This window comes from Wolffia australiana, chromosome 20, assembly GCF_029677425.1.
Source record: "Wolffia australiana isolate 7733 chromosome 20, ASM2967742v1".
In the NCBI taxonomy this organism is placed as follows: Eukaryota; Viridiplantae; Streptophyta; class Magnoliopsida; order Alismatales; family Araceae; genus Wolffia; species Wolffia australiana.
In genome coordinates this window covers 1,576,870-1,593,766 of record NC_135854.1, presented here as the reverse complement: position 1 = coordinate 1,593,766, position 16,897 = coordinate 1,576,870, and the positions used below count along the sequence as shown (strand labels likewise).

The following is a 16,897-nucleotide window of genomic DNA, read 5'->3' as shown; positions in this document are numbered from 1 at the left end:
CGATAATGATCTTCCTTGGCTACTTGTGAAGAAGTCATTCCCAAGACTATGGTTCTACCGACACAAGTGGTTGGGGACGTCCCTAGTCCGGATGCGGTCAAAGCGACGACTAAAAAGATGTACAAAAAAGTTCAAGGGAAATTGGTGGAGATATTTGTTGACATCCATAGTGTCTCTCTAACCTCATGGATATTACGTGGCCATCAAGCCAATCACACTACCATGTTTATTTAAGTTCATTGAATAAAATATATACGCTCATTATTACTCCGTGTGATGTTCATAATGAAGACCATAAATACGTGCAATGACTTAGTGAATTATGATGAGATCATAATACAGTGATCACTAGTTTTTAAACATATATTCAAAATATTCCTATTCGATGGATAGTCAAGACAAACATCAAATTATCCTGATAGAATAGTGATAAGCCAAAAATAGGGGTAAATTTATGCAATTTTAAACCCTTGTCGTTGTCAATTTTAGCTTATACAATAAAATTTATAAAACCTCACTTAAGATGTACAATGACGACTATAGGTATCGTCCAAGGGAGGCTAGTGAGGAATTCAATTCGATGATTTGTTTGATAAATCAACCCTAATTAGGATTAATTTGATCTTCAATGAAGATTAAACCAACCTAATTAGACAAGGAATTTAGAGAGGGAGGTAGAAGAGATGAGAAGAGTAGAAGAAGTAAGGGAGCTCTAAGTTGAATTAATTGATCCAAATAAAAGGATCAAAGAATTCAATTAGAGGGATTAAGAAGAAAATTTTGATTTGGTTGGTTGGTTTTTATAGGTTTGATAATTCAGAAATAACTACACTATTAGATAATAATGAAAAAAGAAATTTTAATACCCGAGAATTTAAAGTTTTTTTAGAGTTTTCTTTTGAAATGCACTTGAATATCTAGTTAAATCTCTCAATTACTCCTCTCAATCCTAATCAGCGTCTGTACATGCCGCTCAAGCCAAGCGATTTAGAGGTTCAAACCAGTATCAAGAAGAACAATCAAGAAATTGAACTAATTTCATCCAAAATGCACCAAAAACTAAAATACAATGAAGGGAAAGATACCAAACAGGTTGATCCAGGCTGGGGCTCCTCTTTGTCTTATAGCTATGATAGAGAACCATCAAGAATGACCCCCTTCTCTCGAAATTTGGCTTTTATACCTAGGTAAAATGGTAAAAACCATTTAACCCCTAATTAGTAATTAATTTTTATCTATCAATGTGGGCTTGATCTCAATGATCAAACCATACAGATAGAAAGAGGATATCAAGATGAGCAAATTCATAAAAAATTCATCTCAATCAGACTTCAAAAGTTATGAATAAATGAATTTAAACCAATATTAGCCATTGGATTTAAATCATTTCTTCATAGTTTTTTCTTTTAACTGCTCGCTGAGGTCTCGTCCTCCCATTGGCGGCAACCTTTCAACTTCTTCAGGAAGGTGCATTCTTGTTGCGCCACGTACCCCTTGGCGAAAATAAAAAAGAAAGAGAAAAGGTAAGAAAATCAGCCCCGTAAATATCGCCAAGCACCTAAGGTGCATTTTCTCACTGCAATATCCACTCGCGCCACGCCACGCCACGTCACCACCCGTGCGTGCACTTTGTATGCGCCACATGGACGGTAAACTTACCGCCCAGTGGCCGTTATCACTACCCGCCGTCGGATTCTCATCCGACGGCTGTGATGAGGCCACCTCGTCGCCAACGAGGGTCGCCTGTCATTTTACACATCAATCCTATTTTAAAAAAAAAATTGTGGCCCGACGCCACCCAAAAATAATTGTGTATATACCCCTTGCACATTCTCTCTCCTCTGGTTTTTTCCCTAAAAACATTAAAACAAATATTATATAATTGCAATAAAACCCTAGAATATTTTAAATAATATCTTTACTCCTGCAACCACGACTGAGAGCTGTTTTTGAGGGCCTCATTGCAATGAAAATTTAGGAAACGCCCTTCAAAGATCAAAAATAATCTTAATACTCATTTTTTTCTTATAAATATATCTTTTTTCTTAGAAAAATTGTATTTCTTCTTCAAATAAATCTCAGAAAAATCCTATAAAATCCTAAAAATTTCTAGAAAATTCATGATTCATCCCCATACTACTAAATTTTGAAATTAAATATTAAACTTTCCATTTTCATTTAAAAAATAATTATTTCAAGCCCAAATAAATCCCTTAAAATTCATAGAATTAACAGAAAATTAGGAAAAAATCAGAAATCACTTGAAAATAGTATTTTCATGTAAATAGATGATAACAACCCCATTTTAAGCTCTTTAAATGCATAAAGTTGTGCTAATAGCATGAAATAAATACCGAATTTAGGGTGTTATGAAATAGCACTAGTTAATCCTACTTACACGACAAGTATAGTTGATCATGTGGCTATTAGTGTGGCGACACTAAGGACAAACAGTGGGTACTCTTTGGAGAAAGAGTTTACTGAATTGATCTGTACGAATCTCTGAATGGTATTATACCTAAACGTCAATGAAGTTAATTCAAATCATGGTTGTAAAAGTGATTCATTGACTTGAGACACCAAGGATATCTTGAGAGTGGACGACTACGTTTTGACTATAACTTATGAGCCTCTAATCATGGGATTCAAATAAATTATAGATTGGATGTAGTAAGAAGTTTATTGAGATGATTGAGTGGTCAAGATGTGATCCTCCGTCCTTGGTATAAGTGGAGATTGACTCAAGGAAGATGATGCAAAAAAATCTCTGGCCAGGGTAGTGAGGATATTGGAGAAGGCATTCTCCGATGATCCCCGTTATGCATCATTACTAATCGAATGACAGATTAGGGTTTGACAATAAACCAAACCCTAAGTCATTCGAGAGATTCACGCGGATGATGGATTATACATATACGGTAATTGACGACGATAAAAGTTCCATGAGAGAGTTTGAGACTACTCGGTATCTTTTAGAGCATGAGGTGTAGCTTGGCACCCCACGGGCTAACAACATCCTATCGATTGGGTTAAATCAATCATTATTCATTTAATCTATATGTTGATATAGTTAATTAATAAGGTTAACCAAGAAATATTATTGGGCCACTAAAGTTATTAACATGAATGATACATGAGCCTAGAGGGTCACACGCACAAGGTCATAAGGGCATTGGTGGATATATTTTACTTTATAATGTTTTTGAGAAAAATCTTAAGTCAAATATAAAGAGGGAAAAGGGTCTCATTTTTAGCACCCATGCAAGCCTAATTTGAGAGCCCCATCTTTTCTCCATTCTCTTCTCCACTCATCCAAGGAAGAGTATCTTTATGGTGAGGAGATCTTCTAGATCCTCCAAGAAGAGTTGAAGATGAAGAGGTAGAGATCTAAGTGCCGAGTGATCGCGTGGATACTTCTAGAGGCCGAACATGTGAACAGCTTTGGAACAATCTCAAAGTGAGCATGTCAGTGGTGGAATAAGTTTTCCAAAAAGGTACAATCAATATGTTGATTTTAAAGATCAATTGTGAATTGATCTACATGCTTCCGCATCCATGGAACGTGTTTTCCATGGACGAACAACCAAGGCACCGAACCCAACATTATTGTGGATGCTTGGACATCTCAAAATAACCTTGCCATTTTAGGTGTCACTGCCCATCGGATTGACAAAAAGTAGAAGTTTGTGAGCTACTTCTTGCTCTCCAACATATCAAGGGATCCCATTGTAGCACGAACTCGGCGAGGATTGTCGTGGAAGTTGTATATGAATATGGCATCAAGTCTAAGCTTTGTGCCATAATCACGGACGAAAGAACATCGGTGACGGTAGCACCTTTAGGACTAGTTGTTTCATGCGTGAGAGCCATCATTAATGTCATTTAGGGATCCACGCAACGAATGGAAAAATATGTTGATATGTGAAAATATTTGAGCTCCTAGATTCGAACAAGATAAAGGTTGACTGCCTAACGTGCTGGAACTCCACTTTCATTATGTTAGAGCATGCTCTTGCCAAGAGAGAGGTACTTGACCATATGCCTATGAGCTTTCTTACGACGTCGACTAAGGATTACTACCTCTGACAAGTGGAATGGGAGTTGATTGATGAATATTTGGGCATCCTCGTCCCATTGTGCAAGGGTTCTGACTTTGTGTGTTCAGCGAAGAAATTGCTAATCACTGAAGGTAATGTCATTGGTCGCAGAGCTTAAGCCTCACCTTGAGCATGCTATATACAAGGCAAAGGTAGTATTGGATTCTGAGCGGAGGGATACATTGTGGTTGGCGTGTAGAGTTATGCATACCTAGCTAATCCAATGTGCAATGGTACTTTGGGGCAATCATAGGTTCGCTATTGCAACAACATTGGATCCATTTTCCAAAATAAAGGTTGTGCATCCATCATGTTGCCAAGATGTGCTTTCCTATCCTAACGGTCTTTTAGGCTATCCATCTCATTCAAAAGCCACTTAATGTGACTCATAGCAGGAAGAATCGTCAGAAAGTCGCTGTCTGCTGCATTATGCTTCCTCCAAGCGTCAGAAAGTCGCTGTGAGTAGATACATACTCCTTTGTATTTCCACAACACTAGGTGTAGCTTTGCACCCTACGAGTTTGAGACTCAAATTATCGGTTGGGCTAAATTGATCCAGCATTACTTAATCTATATGATGATCTATTTAATTAATTTGGAAGGTCAATAAATGTTATTGGGCCACTAGAGTCGTTAACTAGTTTGATACATGGGCCTAAAGAGTCACACACAAATGGTCTTTTAAACGTTGTAAAATATACTTCAGCTTAGGGGGTTTAATGAAAAGTGCCAACTTAGTATAAATAGGAGAAGGTCCTGAATAAAATTCACCCAAGCTAGTATTTTTCAGGGGTCTTCCCCTTCTTCTCCCTTCTCCCAATAGTTCCTCTTCTACCTTGATGCGATCTGAATGATGTAACGAATATGACATAGGGTGAACGGAGCTCATCAAGGTGAAGGAGGACATTTGACGTGGCGATGATCGTGTGAATACTTCTAAAGGATGCACACATGAGCAGCTCCACACAACTTATTTAAGGAATGAAGTGATCATAGATATGATCCATGCACGGGTGATTTGTTTCCATGTTTTAACTATGTCGCTATGATTCCACTACTTATCATTGTTTCTCTTTCCACATCTCTAGATAGCCAATCCCAAATCATCGCCCAATGGATATTTCTTTTCATCAATTATATAGTTTTGTGAAGAAGGATGGATGAGTAGAATGAGGGAGAGCTACTCACTCAACAAAAAAATGGGAAACCCCCTAGAACTTGGAAAATTAACTATCAAAGCATTCTCGAGCTTTTCTTGACCAGGATATGTGATTCATTCCTGTAATTAATATAACACAAAAGCCTCCTAACCTTGGTCGAAGAGCCACAACACCATCCATGCGATAATAAAGAAAGTGTATAGTTAGTAACCCCAAGCGTCTACCTCCTTGCTTCCATACATGCCTTGCATTTTACTAGGAAGGGTTGCCCTTACATATCCCCTCTCTTTTATGATGGCGAACTTTTCTCCCTCTTAGATAGATTAGGAGATAATTTAGGCATGATTTTATGAGCTACTTTAGGAGTGGAAGGGGGCTTTGATCACTTCTACAATATATACTTTGACTACCACAAAATAAAGTGTTATACACCAGGCCCAGTAGAGACCACTTCAGTCATCTATAGGGGGGAAGAGAGTATGAAGTCCAATGTGAAATGATGAAAAACGTGACTTTAAGAGTGGTGCAACTTTAGAAGTAGAATAAGTCAAATTACTTCTCCAAAGTAAAATGGAACCTGGAGCTCTCTATTTTTTTAAAAAATTGGGTTGTGGGTTTTAAAGATGGGCGTTCTGGTTTTGAACATAGAGGAGAATCCAGATTTTAACTTGCAAACTTGGATTTAAGTTTTTTTTAGCTGTTCAAATTACAAGTTTTGTGCTAGATTGAATACTTGAGGCACAAAGAACTTTGGGTTTTTATGAAATAGAGGGACTCTCATTTTTGGATCCTGCATCCTTGGCCAAACCAAGAAGCCGTTCCTTGAATTTTAAAGAATAAGGAACTCCAAGTGTCCTCGGCCAAGCAGCCTCATATTCTTGATGACCACAGTTGTAGATACAGCCTTGAGGAGGGTTTGTATCTATCTACTTGAGTCATCCATCATATCTTGAAAGAACTAGCATTTTAAAACACGCTGATCTTCTCATTTATGTTCCCTGTTTCTTCTTATTTTTTGAAAAAGGACTACCCCTTTCATCCAGATATTGAATAGGCAGGATGACCTTCCTCAATAAAATGCAGCATATTGTAACTGTTCATGTTAGTCAAAGTTAAGACTTGGAGGTGTGTGAATAATGTTATTTAAAATTTTATCCACTTTAATTTACTTAATTATGTGAGATAAGGACTACTTATCTGCTGAACGAGATAACTGATAGGGTAGGATCAGTTATTTTTTCAAAAAAACTTAATCCAGGCCTTAATCATGTTCAATGATATCTAACCTAAGGTGACGACGAGGCCTAACCAAGTTTCTGTATATGTCCAAGTAAAACACTTCGAAATAAGGTGTAAGAAGGATATCATGGAAATATAAAGGTATTTCAAACCTTTTCTTCCTCAACCCTCAATTTTTTTTTCATGGAGTGACCATGCTTGACCTCCTTAGACTCGACCACCAAAACCCCCTCTTATTTGGCCCCCAAAGCCTTCACTAGTTACCCTCGAATCCTAATGGGATCCACTTAAAGTTTGTGTGTTTAATTAATTAAAATTATAAAAGTTACCTGTAAATACTTTCATACAAATAGATATTAAAGAACATTAAAAATTTATGAATGGGCAGAAATTAATTTTATGGTGAATTGTTGAGTGAATCTTATATAAATTATTCATGAGTTGACATTTTTTTCTCTGTGATTTCTCAATGTTCTTCTTTCCCCCATTAATTCGTTCAATCGTGCTTCAAATGATAAGATTAAAAAAGTAAGGATTTATGGCATGAACAACTTTTCTGATTAAACAAAGCTAAAAAATACTTTGGAAAATCTCCAGACTTGAAAATTTTATCTATCAAGGCAAGCAAGAGATCTAACATTATCAAGAAAATATCAATGCCAGATTTATTGCTCGCATTATCCCAGATCCCCAGGATTTAGGACCCTTTTTTTGGTAAGAAATGAAAGAATTTACAAAGAGGAAAACACTATGACTTATGGTTTTCTCCATTAGGAACCTTGGCATGAATATCATCATCAAGAGATTGTTGCAAAAATTTTAAAATTTTTTATTTAACATGAAAGTTATTTCTAACATTCATAAAAATACATAGCTTCTCGAATTGTGCCATTTGTTGTAGGAGTGAAGAATTATGAACTAAGATTCAGGACAACAACAACCTTGAAGAATATCACATGGATTTTTTCCTAACACTTAGCTTGACACTTAGTTATCTTGACCTAACTTCAGGTCCAGATTTTGCCAAAACCTAGACCACGATGTCCCAAATGTGCACGAAGGTCATGTCTTTGGGAGGGTTAAGGCCTTTCCCCAATTCAAACTGACCTATTCGAAACTTTAGACCAGCCCTTCAGTGGTGTACCAAGCGCTTGCCAGTTTGGAGAAGAATATTGGATCCAACATTAGATACCATCGTTCCATCCAATTTTTGAACGAATGGATATTCAGTATCTGTCCGATATCCGATATCCAGAATCTGAGATCATCTCAATTCCATAAGTATATCAGGTATTGTATATTGGCAAACACAAGGTGGACCCCACCACTTTAAAATCAGGTTGTAGTACGTGCCAAATGATCAACAGTACAAGCACAACTTCTGTCGAAATATGGTAATTTTGCTATACAATAACACAACGGGACATATATAAATATCCATAAGCCGACTAATTTTTGAAACTCGGTTTCATTGAGAGCTTGTTGCTCGGAGGCAGTGAAATCAAGCGAGATGTCGAAGGATGAATCCTCGTCAAGAACTCAGGTACACACCGACGTCTACGACATCCGTCCAATTTTTGAACATATAAATATTCAATATCCATCCAATATCTGAGATCCTCTCAATTTCATAAGTATAACAGATCTGCATGTGGGCAGACACAAGGTGGACCCCACCACTTTTAAATCACATTTTAGTATATGCTTAATGTTCAACAGTACAAGCACAAATTCTACAGAAATAGGGTAATTTTGTTATGCTATAAAACCCCGGGCCATCTATAAATACCCGTAAGCCGGCCAATTTTTGAAACTTGGTCCAATTGCGAGTTCTGTTCGTCTGCCTTGTTCTTCAGGTTTGTTGTTCGGAGGCAGTGGAACCCTAGCGAGATTTCGAGAAACTGTCCGAGATTTCGAACGATGAATCCTCGTCAAGAACTCAGGTATAGCGATCCGAACTCGTACAGGGAGAGAAGGAGCGATCTGGCTCCGATTTTGCCTCAAGCGATCCCAATGGCGCCCGTTCCCGTCGTTTTCCGAGGTCCAGTCGCTTCCGTGCCGTATATCCCTTCGGAACCGATTTCCGGGATGTATTATGGCCCTCCGATGGGATTCATTGGTGGATCTAGCTCGGGGAGAGGTTTCGGCATGGATCAAAGGTTAAATGGCGGTGGCGGAAGAGGATTTGATGGTGGGAGGGGAAGAGGACGGTCGTTTGGTCGTGGGGGAGGTAGGGGTGCGCCGAGTTTTGAAGGCGGGCGGTCGGGTGGGTGGAGTGGACGCGGGGCTGGAAGGCCTAGGGATGATCTGGATAATATTGTTCTTGCGAGGCAGGATTTTCGTAATCTTACCCCTTTTGAGAAGAACTTTTATGTCGAGCATCCCGCGATTCAGGCCATGTCCGAGGAGGAAGTATTGATCTACCGTAGAAGGCGAGATATAACAGTGGAGGGGCGTGATGTTCCGAGGCCGATTAGGTTTTTCTCCGAGGCCAATTTTCCAGGTGACTTTAAATCTGAAATTACGGTTCATACGGATTATTTAATGTTAAATGTTGTGCAATCTCGAAAATTAGTGGCTTTCTCTTCAAAATATGTGATCATTTCTATCTTATTGCGATGTGAAGATTAAGTCTTAGATCTGAGAAGAAATTTACCTGAGGAGCTTGCGAAAGTAATTACCTTGGACGAATTTTTTAGACTCTCTTTACTCTTTGTATGTTCCATGACTATATCATTTCTGCGAGTGAGAAATGTCAAACGTCGTTGGCGCAGTGTTCTTCCTAGCAGCCGCCAGCCTCAGTTAGGGTGTAGGAAGGAAAATCTTTATCTACTACACATGCAAGAGTGGTTTAAGTACCAATTACGTAAGACATGCCCATTAAGTTTGCGATTGAACAAACTTATACGCAACATCACGCTTTTCTTAAAAAAAAGACGCAACAAACACGCCGATATCGGCCCATTCACTTATAGCCCAATTCTAGTTGCATAAATAAATCTTAAGTGATACCAATAAATTTTTTTAAAACGAAAAAAAATGATATCAATAGTTGTGTTTAACAAGAAATGAAACATGCCTATTAAATATCTTTCTTCTAAATTCGGCAATTTTTTTGTGTGATTCTTTATCTCATGTTAGAATATTGGAATTATGAACGCCAACTTTAATGTATCAGATTACTGTCTCCGAGTGATAGCAAGCCTCGGCTTTGTGGAGCCAACTCCTATTCAAGCGCAGGGTTGGCCTATGGCCATGAAAGGTGTAGACTTGATCGGCATTGCGGAAACTGGGTCTGGAAAGACACTGGCTTATCTGCTTCCAGCCGTGGTGCACATTAAAGCTCAGCCTCCTCTAGGTTCGTTTTCATCAAAGTTATTCTTACTCTCCGTGGAAAATATTACATTTTTGAGTTTTTGGTCTTTCATTTTAATTTGCAGCGTACGGTGATGGCCCAATTGCTCTAATCTTGGCGCCCACCCGCGAGTTGGCGGTGCAAATACAGGAAGAAGCTGTAAAGTTTGGATCTCATTCAAATATTAGAAGCACTTGTATTTATGGAGGTGCTCCAAAGGGACCCCAGATTCGGGATCTTAAAAGAGGTATGCTTGACTGTGACTTTTTATTTTATTATGTTATCTTATTTTGATGTTCTTAACTTATTCTTCGGTAATTTTATTATTATCAGGTGTTGAGATCGTGATTGCTACTCCTGGTCGTCTCATAGATATGTTGGAAGCTGGCCATACCAATCTGAGGAGGGTCACCTACCTTGTGATGGACGAGGCAGATCGGATGCTGGACATGGGATTCGAACCTCAAATAAAAAAGATTGTCTCTCAAGTAGGTTTCGTAGCATTATTCCCCAAGGTTTTTTGCTGGATGATGAGTAATCGTCGCTCTTATCATTCATCTGCCAGGAAATTTCAATAATGATTGATCAAGGATTATCATAATGGCGAATCTATAATTTATGCAATTTATTGTCTGTCTAAATGTGATTCTATCTACAAGCTCTCTAGGTTTCTAGCTTGATGATGATATTGAGCAATGATAAATCATCATCGTCCTCATCCCTTGACAGTGACAATGACGATGGTGAATTTGGCATTTTCCTCTAACCCTATGCTCCCATGTAGCTCTAAACGAAGAATTTAATGTTAATTTTTTTGTCTTCTTGTCCCAAAATTCTCTAGCTTTTTTTATTTTAAGGTTATTAATGATGATACATTATTCGTATTTAAAATCATTTTTTGTCATCAGATTCGACCTGACAGGCAGACCTTGTATTGGAGTGCCACTTGGCCGAAGGAGGTGGAGAGATTAGCTAGACAGTTCCTGCAAAACCCCTATAAGGTATCATTCGTCCACTTGCTTCCTCAAATCTTTGATTCGCTTGCTGAAATCTTCCATTTTTAGGTCATCATTGGGTCTCCCTCGCTGAAAGCAAACCAATCCATCAGCCAAATTGTCGAAGTTTTACCTGAACACGAAAAGTATCCAAGGTCTCGCCTTTGATTTATTTTTTGTTTTATTGACACACCCCAATTACTGACGGGAATAAATTTTTTTTTTGAACAATAAAAGGGATGAACACCCGATGAATCGGTGAATATCCCATATGATGGAAAGAATTGATTCCAATTATAGTGACATGAGATGGCTTATAATGGGGTTTAAGTTCCTTCAATTGAAGAAGTCAAAAACTAACTTCACGCTTGTAATATTGCGTAAATTCTCTCATGTAATTTAGAAACAAAGCATTCCTCATATATTATAACAAGATATGATGAATCACTGCTGGTTTGTCTTCCTTTCGATGACAAAATGAAATGAAACCCCTTAGATAGCTTGGAAATATATTAGTCCCCCGTAATTCAAATAAAATGAGATGCTTTAATGCATACTTGTCTGTATTAAACATTATGTGTTCATCGAGTGAAGTTTGCTTGCCTTATTATCGGGATAAGTAGGGTTCAACGTCCTTGACGATGATGAGGTCAGGTTGATTACGATGATGAGGAATCGACATCGTCATATGATGAGGAATTTGTCATTCACAATTCACTTGGGATGACAACGATGATTCATTGCCGTTGTTCTCCAAGCTGCAGATGATGACGATGACAATGGCTGCGGATGATGAATTCATCATTTTTCTCTAACCCTAAAAACTAGGTACCAAATTCGGTGCACAATTCATCCCAGGTGTACGGAAAGAACTCACTTCCTCTTAAGTTCAGCAGAATGGATGATTCATTAGAACTTTCTATACCCTTGCTATGTCACATGAAATGAACCACTTTGTTAACATTGCATGATTCTGTTACATGTGATAATTCTGATACAACCTGCATGGGCTTTGATTTTTCTGAGCAGGTTAATTAAGTTACTAGGTGAGATGATGGACGGCAGCCGGATCCTCGTTTTTCTCGAGACAAAGAAAGGCTGCGACCAGGTGACCAGGCAGCTCAGGATGGATGGTTGGCCTGCTCTCTCTATCCACGGTGATAAGCCCCAGGCTGAGAGAGACTGGGTTTTATCGCAATTCAAGAACGGCAGTAGTCCTGTGATGATGGCCACCGATGTGGCCGCTCGTGGCCTCGGTAGGGATGGATCTTCCTTAAAACCTGATACAAGTTTCTTTTCCCCAATCGCACTCCGAAATTTTATGTGTCTAGTTGTCGTCGGCGCTGCCGCAGGACATCGTCCTGCTCATTTTCTGTGGTGCAATGGGGTGGCATCGTCGTAAAGGTAGCTACTTTAATCTCCACTGAGTATGAGCACTTACTGAACTCTGGGCCTCAACTCTTTTATCGTTTTTTTTTTTCAGTTTCCCATCGTTCTCTTTCTTTCTTTTTTTAGTTTTGATTAGTTGAGTTTTTTCATGTTTTTGAGGCCCAGAAATCAGGTATTTTTGTAAGTGCTCATCTCCTCGATGTGGTTGTCAAAGAGTCTACTGCCCCCCACTCATCTTCTCAGAACTTGCTCCTGCGGCTTTCTTAGGTCTTTAGCTTTTGTTGTGATTTGTCACTCTCTCTCTCTCATATTTCTATTTCCTCCATTGGTCCCTTGCTTTCTCTTTCCTCTGCACATTCAATCGTGCAGTCCATTTACTTATTCATCGATGAACTTAGATGATTATATTTGCCTTTTTTCCATACCTTTATGTCCCATCTTTCTTTCTTCTTTCTTGTTCCGGTTTTTATTTGTTTCGATTTAAAGTTTTGGCCATTGGTTCCTTTAAATCATTCAATATCTTTGAGACGAATTTGTTGGTCAGATTTAACTTTTCTGCTTCCTCTCTCTCTTTCTCCCTGTCTCCCCCCTTTCTCTCTTTTCTTTCTCACTATTCTCTCTCTTGTCTTTCTATCTCATCCCCTAATCCCTTAATATTTCAAAAAAAATCTCATCCCTTAATCCCTCGCTTTCTCTTTCCTCTGCACACCCAATCGTGCCGTATATTTACTCATTCAGTTATGAACTTGGCTGATTATATTGATTTTTTTCCATCTACGGTGTGCATTGCTGTCCTTTCTTTCTCCTTTCTTATTGCACATCCCTATCTTTATTATGTTGACCCGTTATAGCATGAATAATTGTGATCTTATTTGCTTCCTCATTCTCAATCTGTATTTTATTTATCCAACTTAATTCCTGTTCTTCAATCTATTTAATTCGATGCGCTTTGGTGGCTACATGGACAGCTTTAGTGGCTACATTGACTGCTTTAGTTGGCCATCTCTTTCTATCTCTCTGTCTTAATTGATCTGTCAATCTTATCTCCTCGATAAACTTTGAGATTTAACTTTTGTTGCATTTTTGCCATTATATTTCTCTTTATCGATCTTTATCTCTCTATTTCGTCTTTCATTTGCCAATTTTTTCAACTTTGACGAATATATTTGTTTCTTTTTTGTGTTCATTTATCGTTTTGTCTCCATCCATCTGTATTTTTTTAAACCATTCGCGCATATTTTGATGAGCTTTGTCGATTATCTTTGTTCCCTTTTTTTCCATTGTCCAAATTTTTCTCTCAATCTCAATCTTTATCTATATCTATTTTATTAATATCTTTGCCTCTTTTTGGGAAGAACTTTGACGACTATATTTGTTCCATTTTGCCATTATATATATCTCTATCTCCCTTCATCTATCTTTATTTTTCATGATACGTTTACCTCATTTATTTATGAATGTTGACGATTATCTTTGTTCTATTCTACGATTATATCTCTCTCGTTCTATAATCATCTTTCTCTATTTTAGTAATAGATTTGCTCTTTTGTGATGTACTTTGGCGATCGTATTTATTCCTTCTGCGAATAAATATCTCGCTCTTCCTATCTCAATCTAATTCTATTTTTGTTGTAAATTTGCTCCGTTTTTAATGAACTTTGACGATTACCTTTGTTCCATCTTGCGGTTATATCTCTCTTTTTGTTTTCATCAATCTCTATCTTCTTTGTAATTTCTCGTGAACTTTTACAATTACATTTGTTTTTCGCCATCACATATGCATATGTATATACATCTACCATTATCTCTAATTTTGGTTTTTAACTTACTTTTATGAACTTCGACGATTATGTTTCTTATCTTGTAGCCATTATATATATATTTACTCTATCTCTATTTTTAAAAAACATTGGCGATTGTATTTGTTCTTCCACAGACGTGAAGGACATAAAATGCGTGATAAATTATGATTTTCCGGGGACACTGGAAGATTATGTCCATCGGATTGGCCGAACCGGCCGGGCCGGCGCCAGGGGAATGGCTTTCACCTTCTTCACCTCCTCGAACGCACGCTACGCCCGAGATCTTGTCAAGATCCTTCGTGACGCGGGCCAAGTTGTCCCCCCTCCCCTTCTTGCTTTCACCAACTCTCTAGGTTCATCCATCTTCCCTCTCTCTTTTTTTAAATAAATATGTTTTGATATTTGAATTTTTAATTATTTTTAATAGGTCCTGTGGGGCGGAACCATGGGAGAGGCCGAGGCGGCTTTGGCGGCCGCTCGCAGATCTCCGGCCCGAACTCGATTCCCGTCGGAGCGAAGAGGCCTTGGTGATCATACCCGTCAAAACCATGATTCTTGAGGTATTCATCTTTATTTATATATTTCGATTTTTTTTCTTCAGATATACTTTTTTGGCCAACTTTATTTGGCGTTTACTCTTCTCCACTGGTTTATTTACCTTAAGCTGCCGTCATAATTTCAGATCTGTTATAAATCTGGTTTAATTTGTTCGTATTTTTGTAATTAATATAGTTTTTCGTAGGTAGTCAATTATTTATCCTTTCTTAGTTGCATTCGCTCTTGTTACAGGGTATCATCCTGATTAATCGGCATCGATTCGCCCCATCAAGACCATGATTTTTTCTAAGTATTTTCCCGAAATATTTTTCTAGGTTTAGTCCTAATTGGTGGGCTTACGTTTGACTACTGCGGCCCGACATTTTGGTCAGTTGACCTGGTTTATCCCGGGCTGCCCCGCTTGTACATTACTCGGCCTATAGTTCAAATTTTCATCATTTTCTGAGTCCTCTTTTGTAAACAATTTTTCGCAGTAAATGTTAAGTAGGGATAGATGATGGATGATGGATGACGGAAGGGATGACGTCATCCATCCATATCGTCATTGTCACAAATCTGTCATCAGTCCCGCACAGCCAATGGACTGATGATGGAGATGAGAGCAATGACTCCCTCGCTTCTGCAATCCGTTCATATTTCGTCATCGTCACCATTTTGTCATCAGTTTCTCTAACTTAATGAAAGTATACTGGAAATGGCGGTCATGACCGAATGACTCCCTCTCTCAAGCTCCCCGTTCCTCTCACTCCCATTTAGTCATTCAGCCGTTGATGCAGTCACCGCCGACACCCTGTAGCCGTCTCAGGTATCTTTCTCGTCACACGACCGCTTCCCTCTCCCTCTTGATCTCTCTCCATCTACCTCGCTCTCCTTCCCTCTCACTCTCTCCGTCCCGTTCGTCCGTCCATCCGTCATGGAAGTGTCTTCATCCAGTCATCGGTACAGTACGGACGATGACGGGTTTGGACGAAGCGGTCGAGTACAGTGCAGGGATGCGGAGGGGAACGGTTTTGTTGTCCCAGGGCAAAGAATCGTCGCGTCCCCGAGATTGGATAAAAATCAGGACGGAACTTTGTCCTGGGACGAACTGATGGGATGGTTTTCCTATTATCAGATGAAAACATGGTCCTGTACGGAGGTCTGGGACGATGGATGGTTAGGGATGGACAGAAACCAGCATGGATTCGCTTCCGACGGTTGAGATATTGCTACGTGGCATCGCTTAATCAATTCCTTGACATTAGGGATCGTCAAACGTCATCCGTCACGTCACACGTCACCATGACAGACACATGACGGATGACGTAACGGTGATGGTGACGGAATGCATAGGGTGTGATGGTGACGGCGACGCGTGATGGGCTCTACGTGGCGGTGACGTGATGGTGACGGGATACCCCGGACGCGTGACATGACGACAGGTCCACAGATGACGACCGTGACGGATTAACATAGTAAAATAAATATTACAAATAATAACACATAGTAAAATAAATAACATTATATTTTGACTATGCTTATTAACATAGTAAAAATAATAATTATTTCCGTCACCGGTGACGATGACGGCATCACGGTGACGGCGACGTGACGGAACGAGGAAGAAGGGACATGTGACGAGTACACGATGGAATTTTTCAAAATCCTCGGACGTATGACGAGACAGTGACGCGGCAAACGTTTCATCATGTCACCGTTCGTCACACATCGTCATCTGTCCCGTCACATCCGGGGCGTCATGTCCCGGACATACCATTCCCTACTTGACATTTTGAATCAGAGTCCTTGAGATATGTCCCTTAGCTTTCTCTCTCAATATTTCCCTAGAAAAACGTAGAAAAGTATATTAAAAAATTAAAATATGATTTTTTGTTGTCCTGAACAAGGCATGGGACGATTTTTCTCCGGACTGGAAAAAACTGGCAAAGTCAGGCAGCGGACGATTTTTTTCTTCAATGGACAAATCCCTGGACGATTTGGACGAAGCTGAAATTTTCGGACGTTGGACGGGACTATCTTCATCCCGGCCTGTCCATCGCCCACGTCTTGGACGATCCGGAACTGAACGGACTAGTCTGCCGCCCCAATCATCAAGCCAGTATTGTAGTTTATTTTATGTGGCCTCAAAATTTACCTCAATTCTAAACTCGATTAGTTTATGTTTAAGTTTACATGGCTAGAGCGTCGGATTATTAGCTATCTTTCATGATATATTAATCGACATTTGTTATTAAATAGTTACAATTATTGACGCTGATTGCATCTTTTAAGAAATACCGCACATGGAAAAAAAGAGAGAATA

The 16,897-nt window shown here is 39.0% G+C and overlaps 1 protein-coding gene across 4 annotated transcripts; it reads left to right on the top strand.

Moving 5' to 3' along the window:
- The first annotated feature begins 8,300 nt into the window (after positions 1 to 8,300).
- On the top strand, positions 8,301 to 15,040 carry LOC144716091 (DEAD-box ATP-dependent RNA helicase 20-like). Of its 4 annotated transcripts, XM_078591127.1 has the most exons (10): positions 8,302 to 8,999; positions 9,675 to 9,854; positions 9,937 to 10,098; positions 10,185 to 10,339; positions 10,760 to 10,852; positions 10,916 to 11,001; positions 11,876 to 12,102; positions 14,172 to 14,390; positions 14,465 to 14,597; positions 14,827 to 15,040. In XM_078591127.1, the coding sequence occupies exons 1-9, from the start codon at positions 8,417 to 8,419 to the stop codon at positions 14,566 to 14,568; spliced, it is 1,809 nt and encodes a 602-aa protein (XP_078447253.1). In that variant the 5' UTR covers positions 8,302 to 8,416; the 3' UTR covers positions 14,569 to 14,597; positions 14,827 to 15,040. The 4 variants fall into 4 exon arrangements, with proteins under 4 accessions (XP_078447256.1, XP_078447255.1, XP_078447254.1 ...); XM_078591130.1 differs by lacking the exons at positions 14,465 to 14,597; positions 14,827 to 15,040 and adding an exon at positions 12,199 to 12,250 and having other exon boundaries at positions 8,301 to 8,999; positions 14,172 to 14,311; XM_078591129.1 differs by lacking the exons at positions 14,465 to 14,597; positions 14,827 to 15,040 and adding an exon at positions 12,178 to 12,250 and having other exon boundaries at positions 8,301 to 8,999; positions 14,172 to 14,311.
- The last annotated feature ends 1,857 nt before the right edge of the window (positions 15,041 to 16,897 follow it).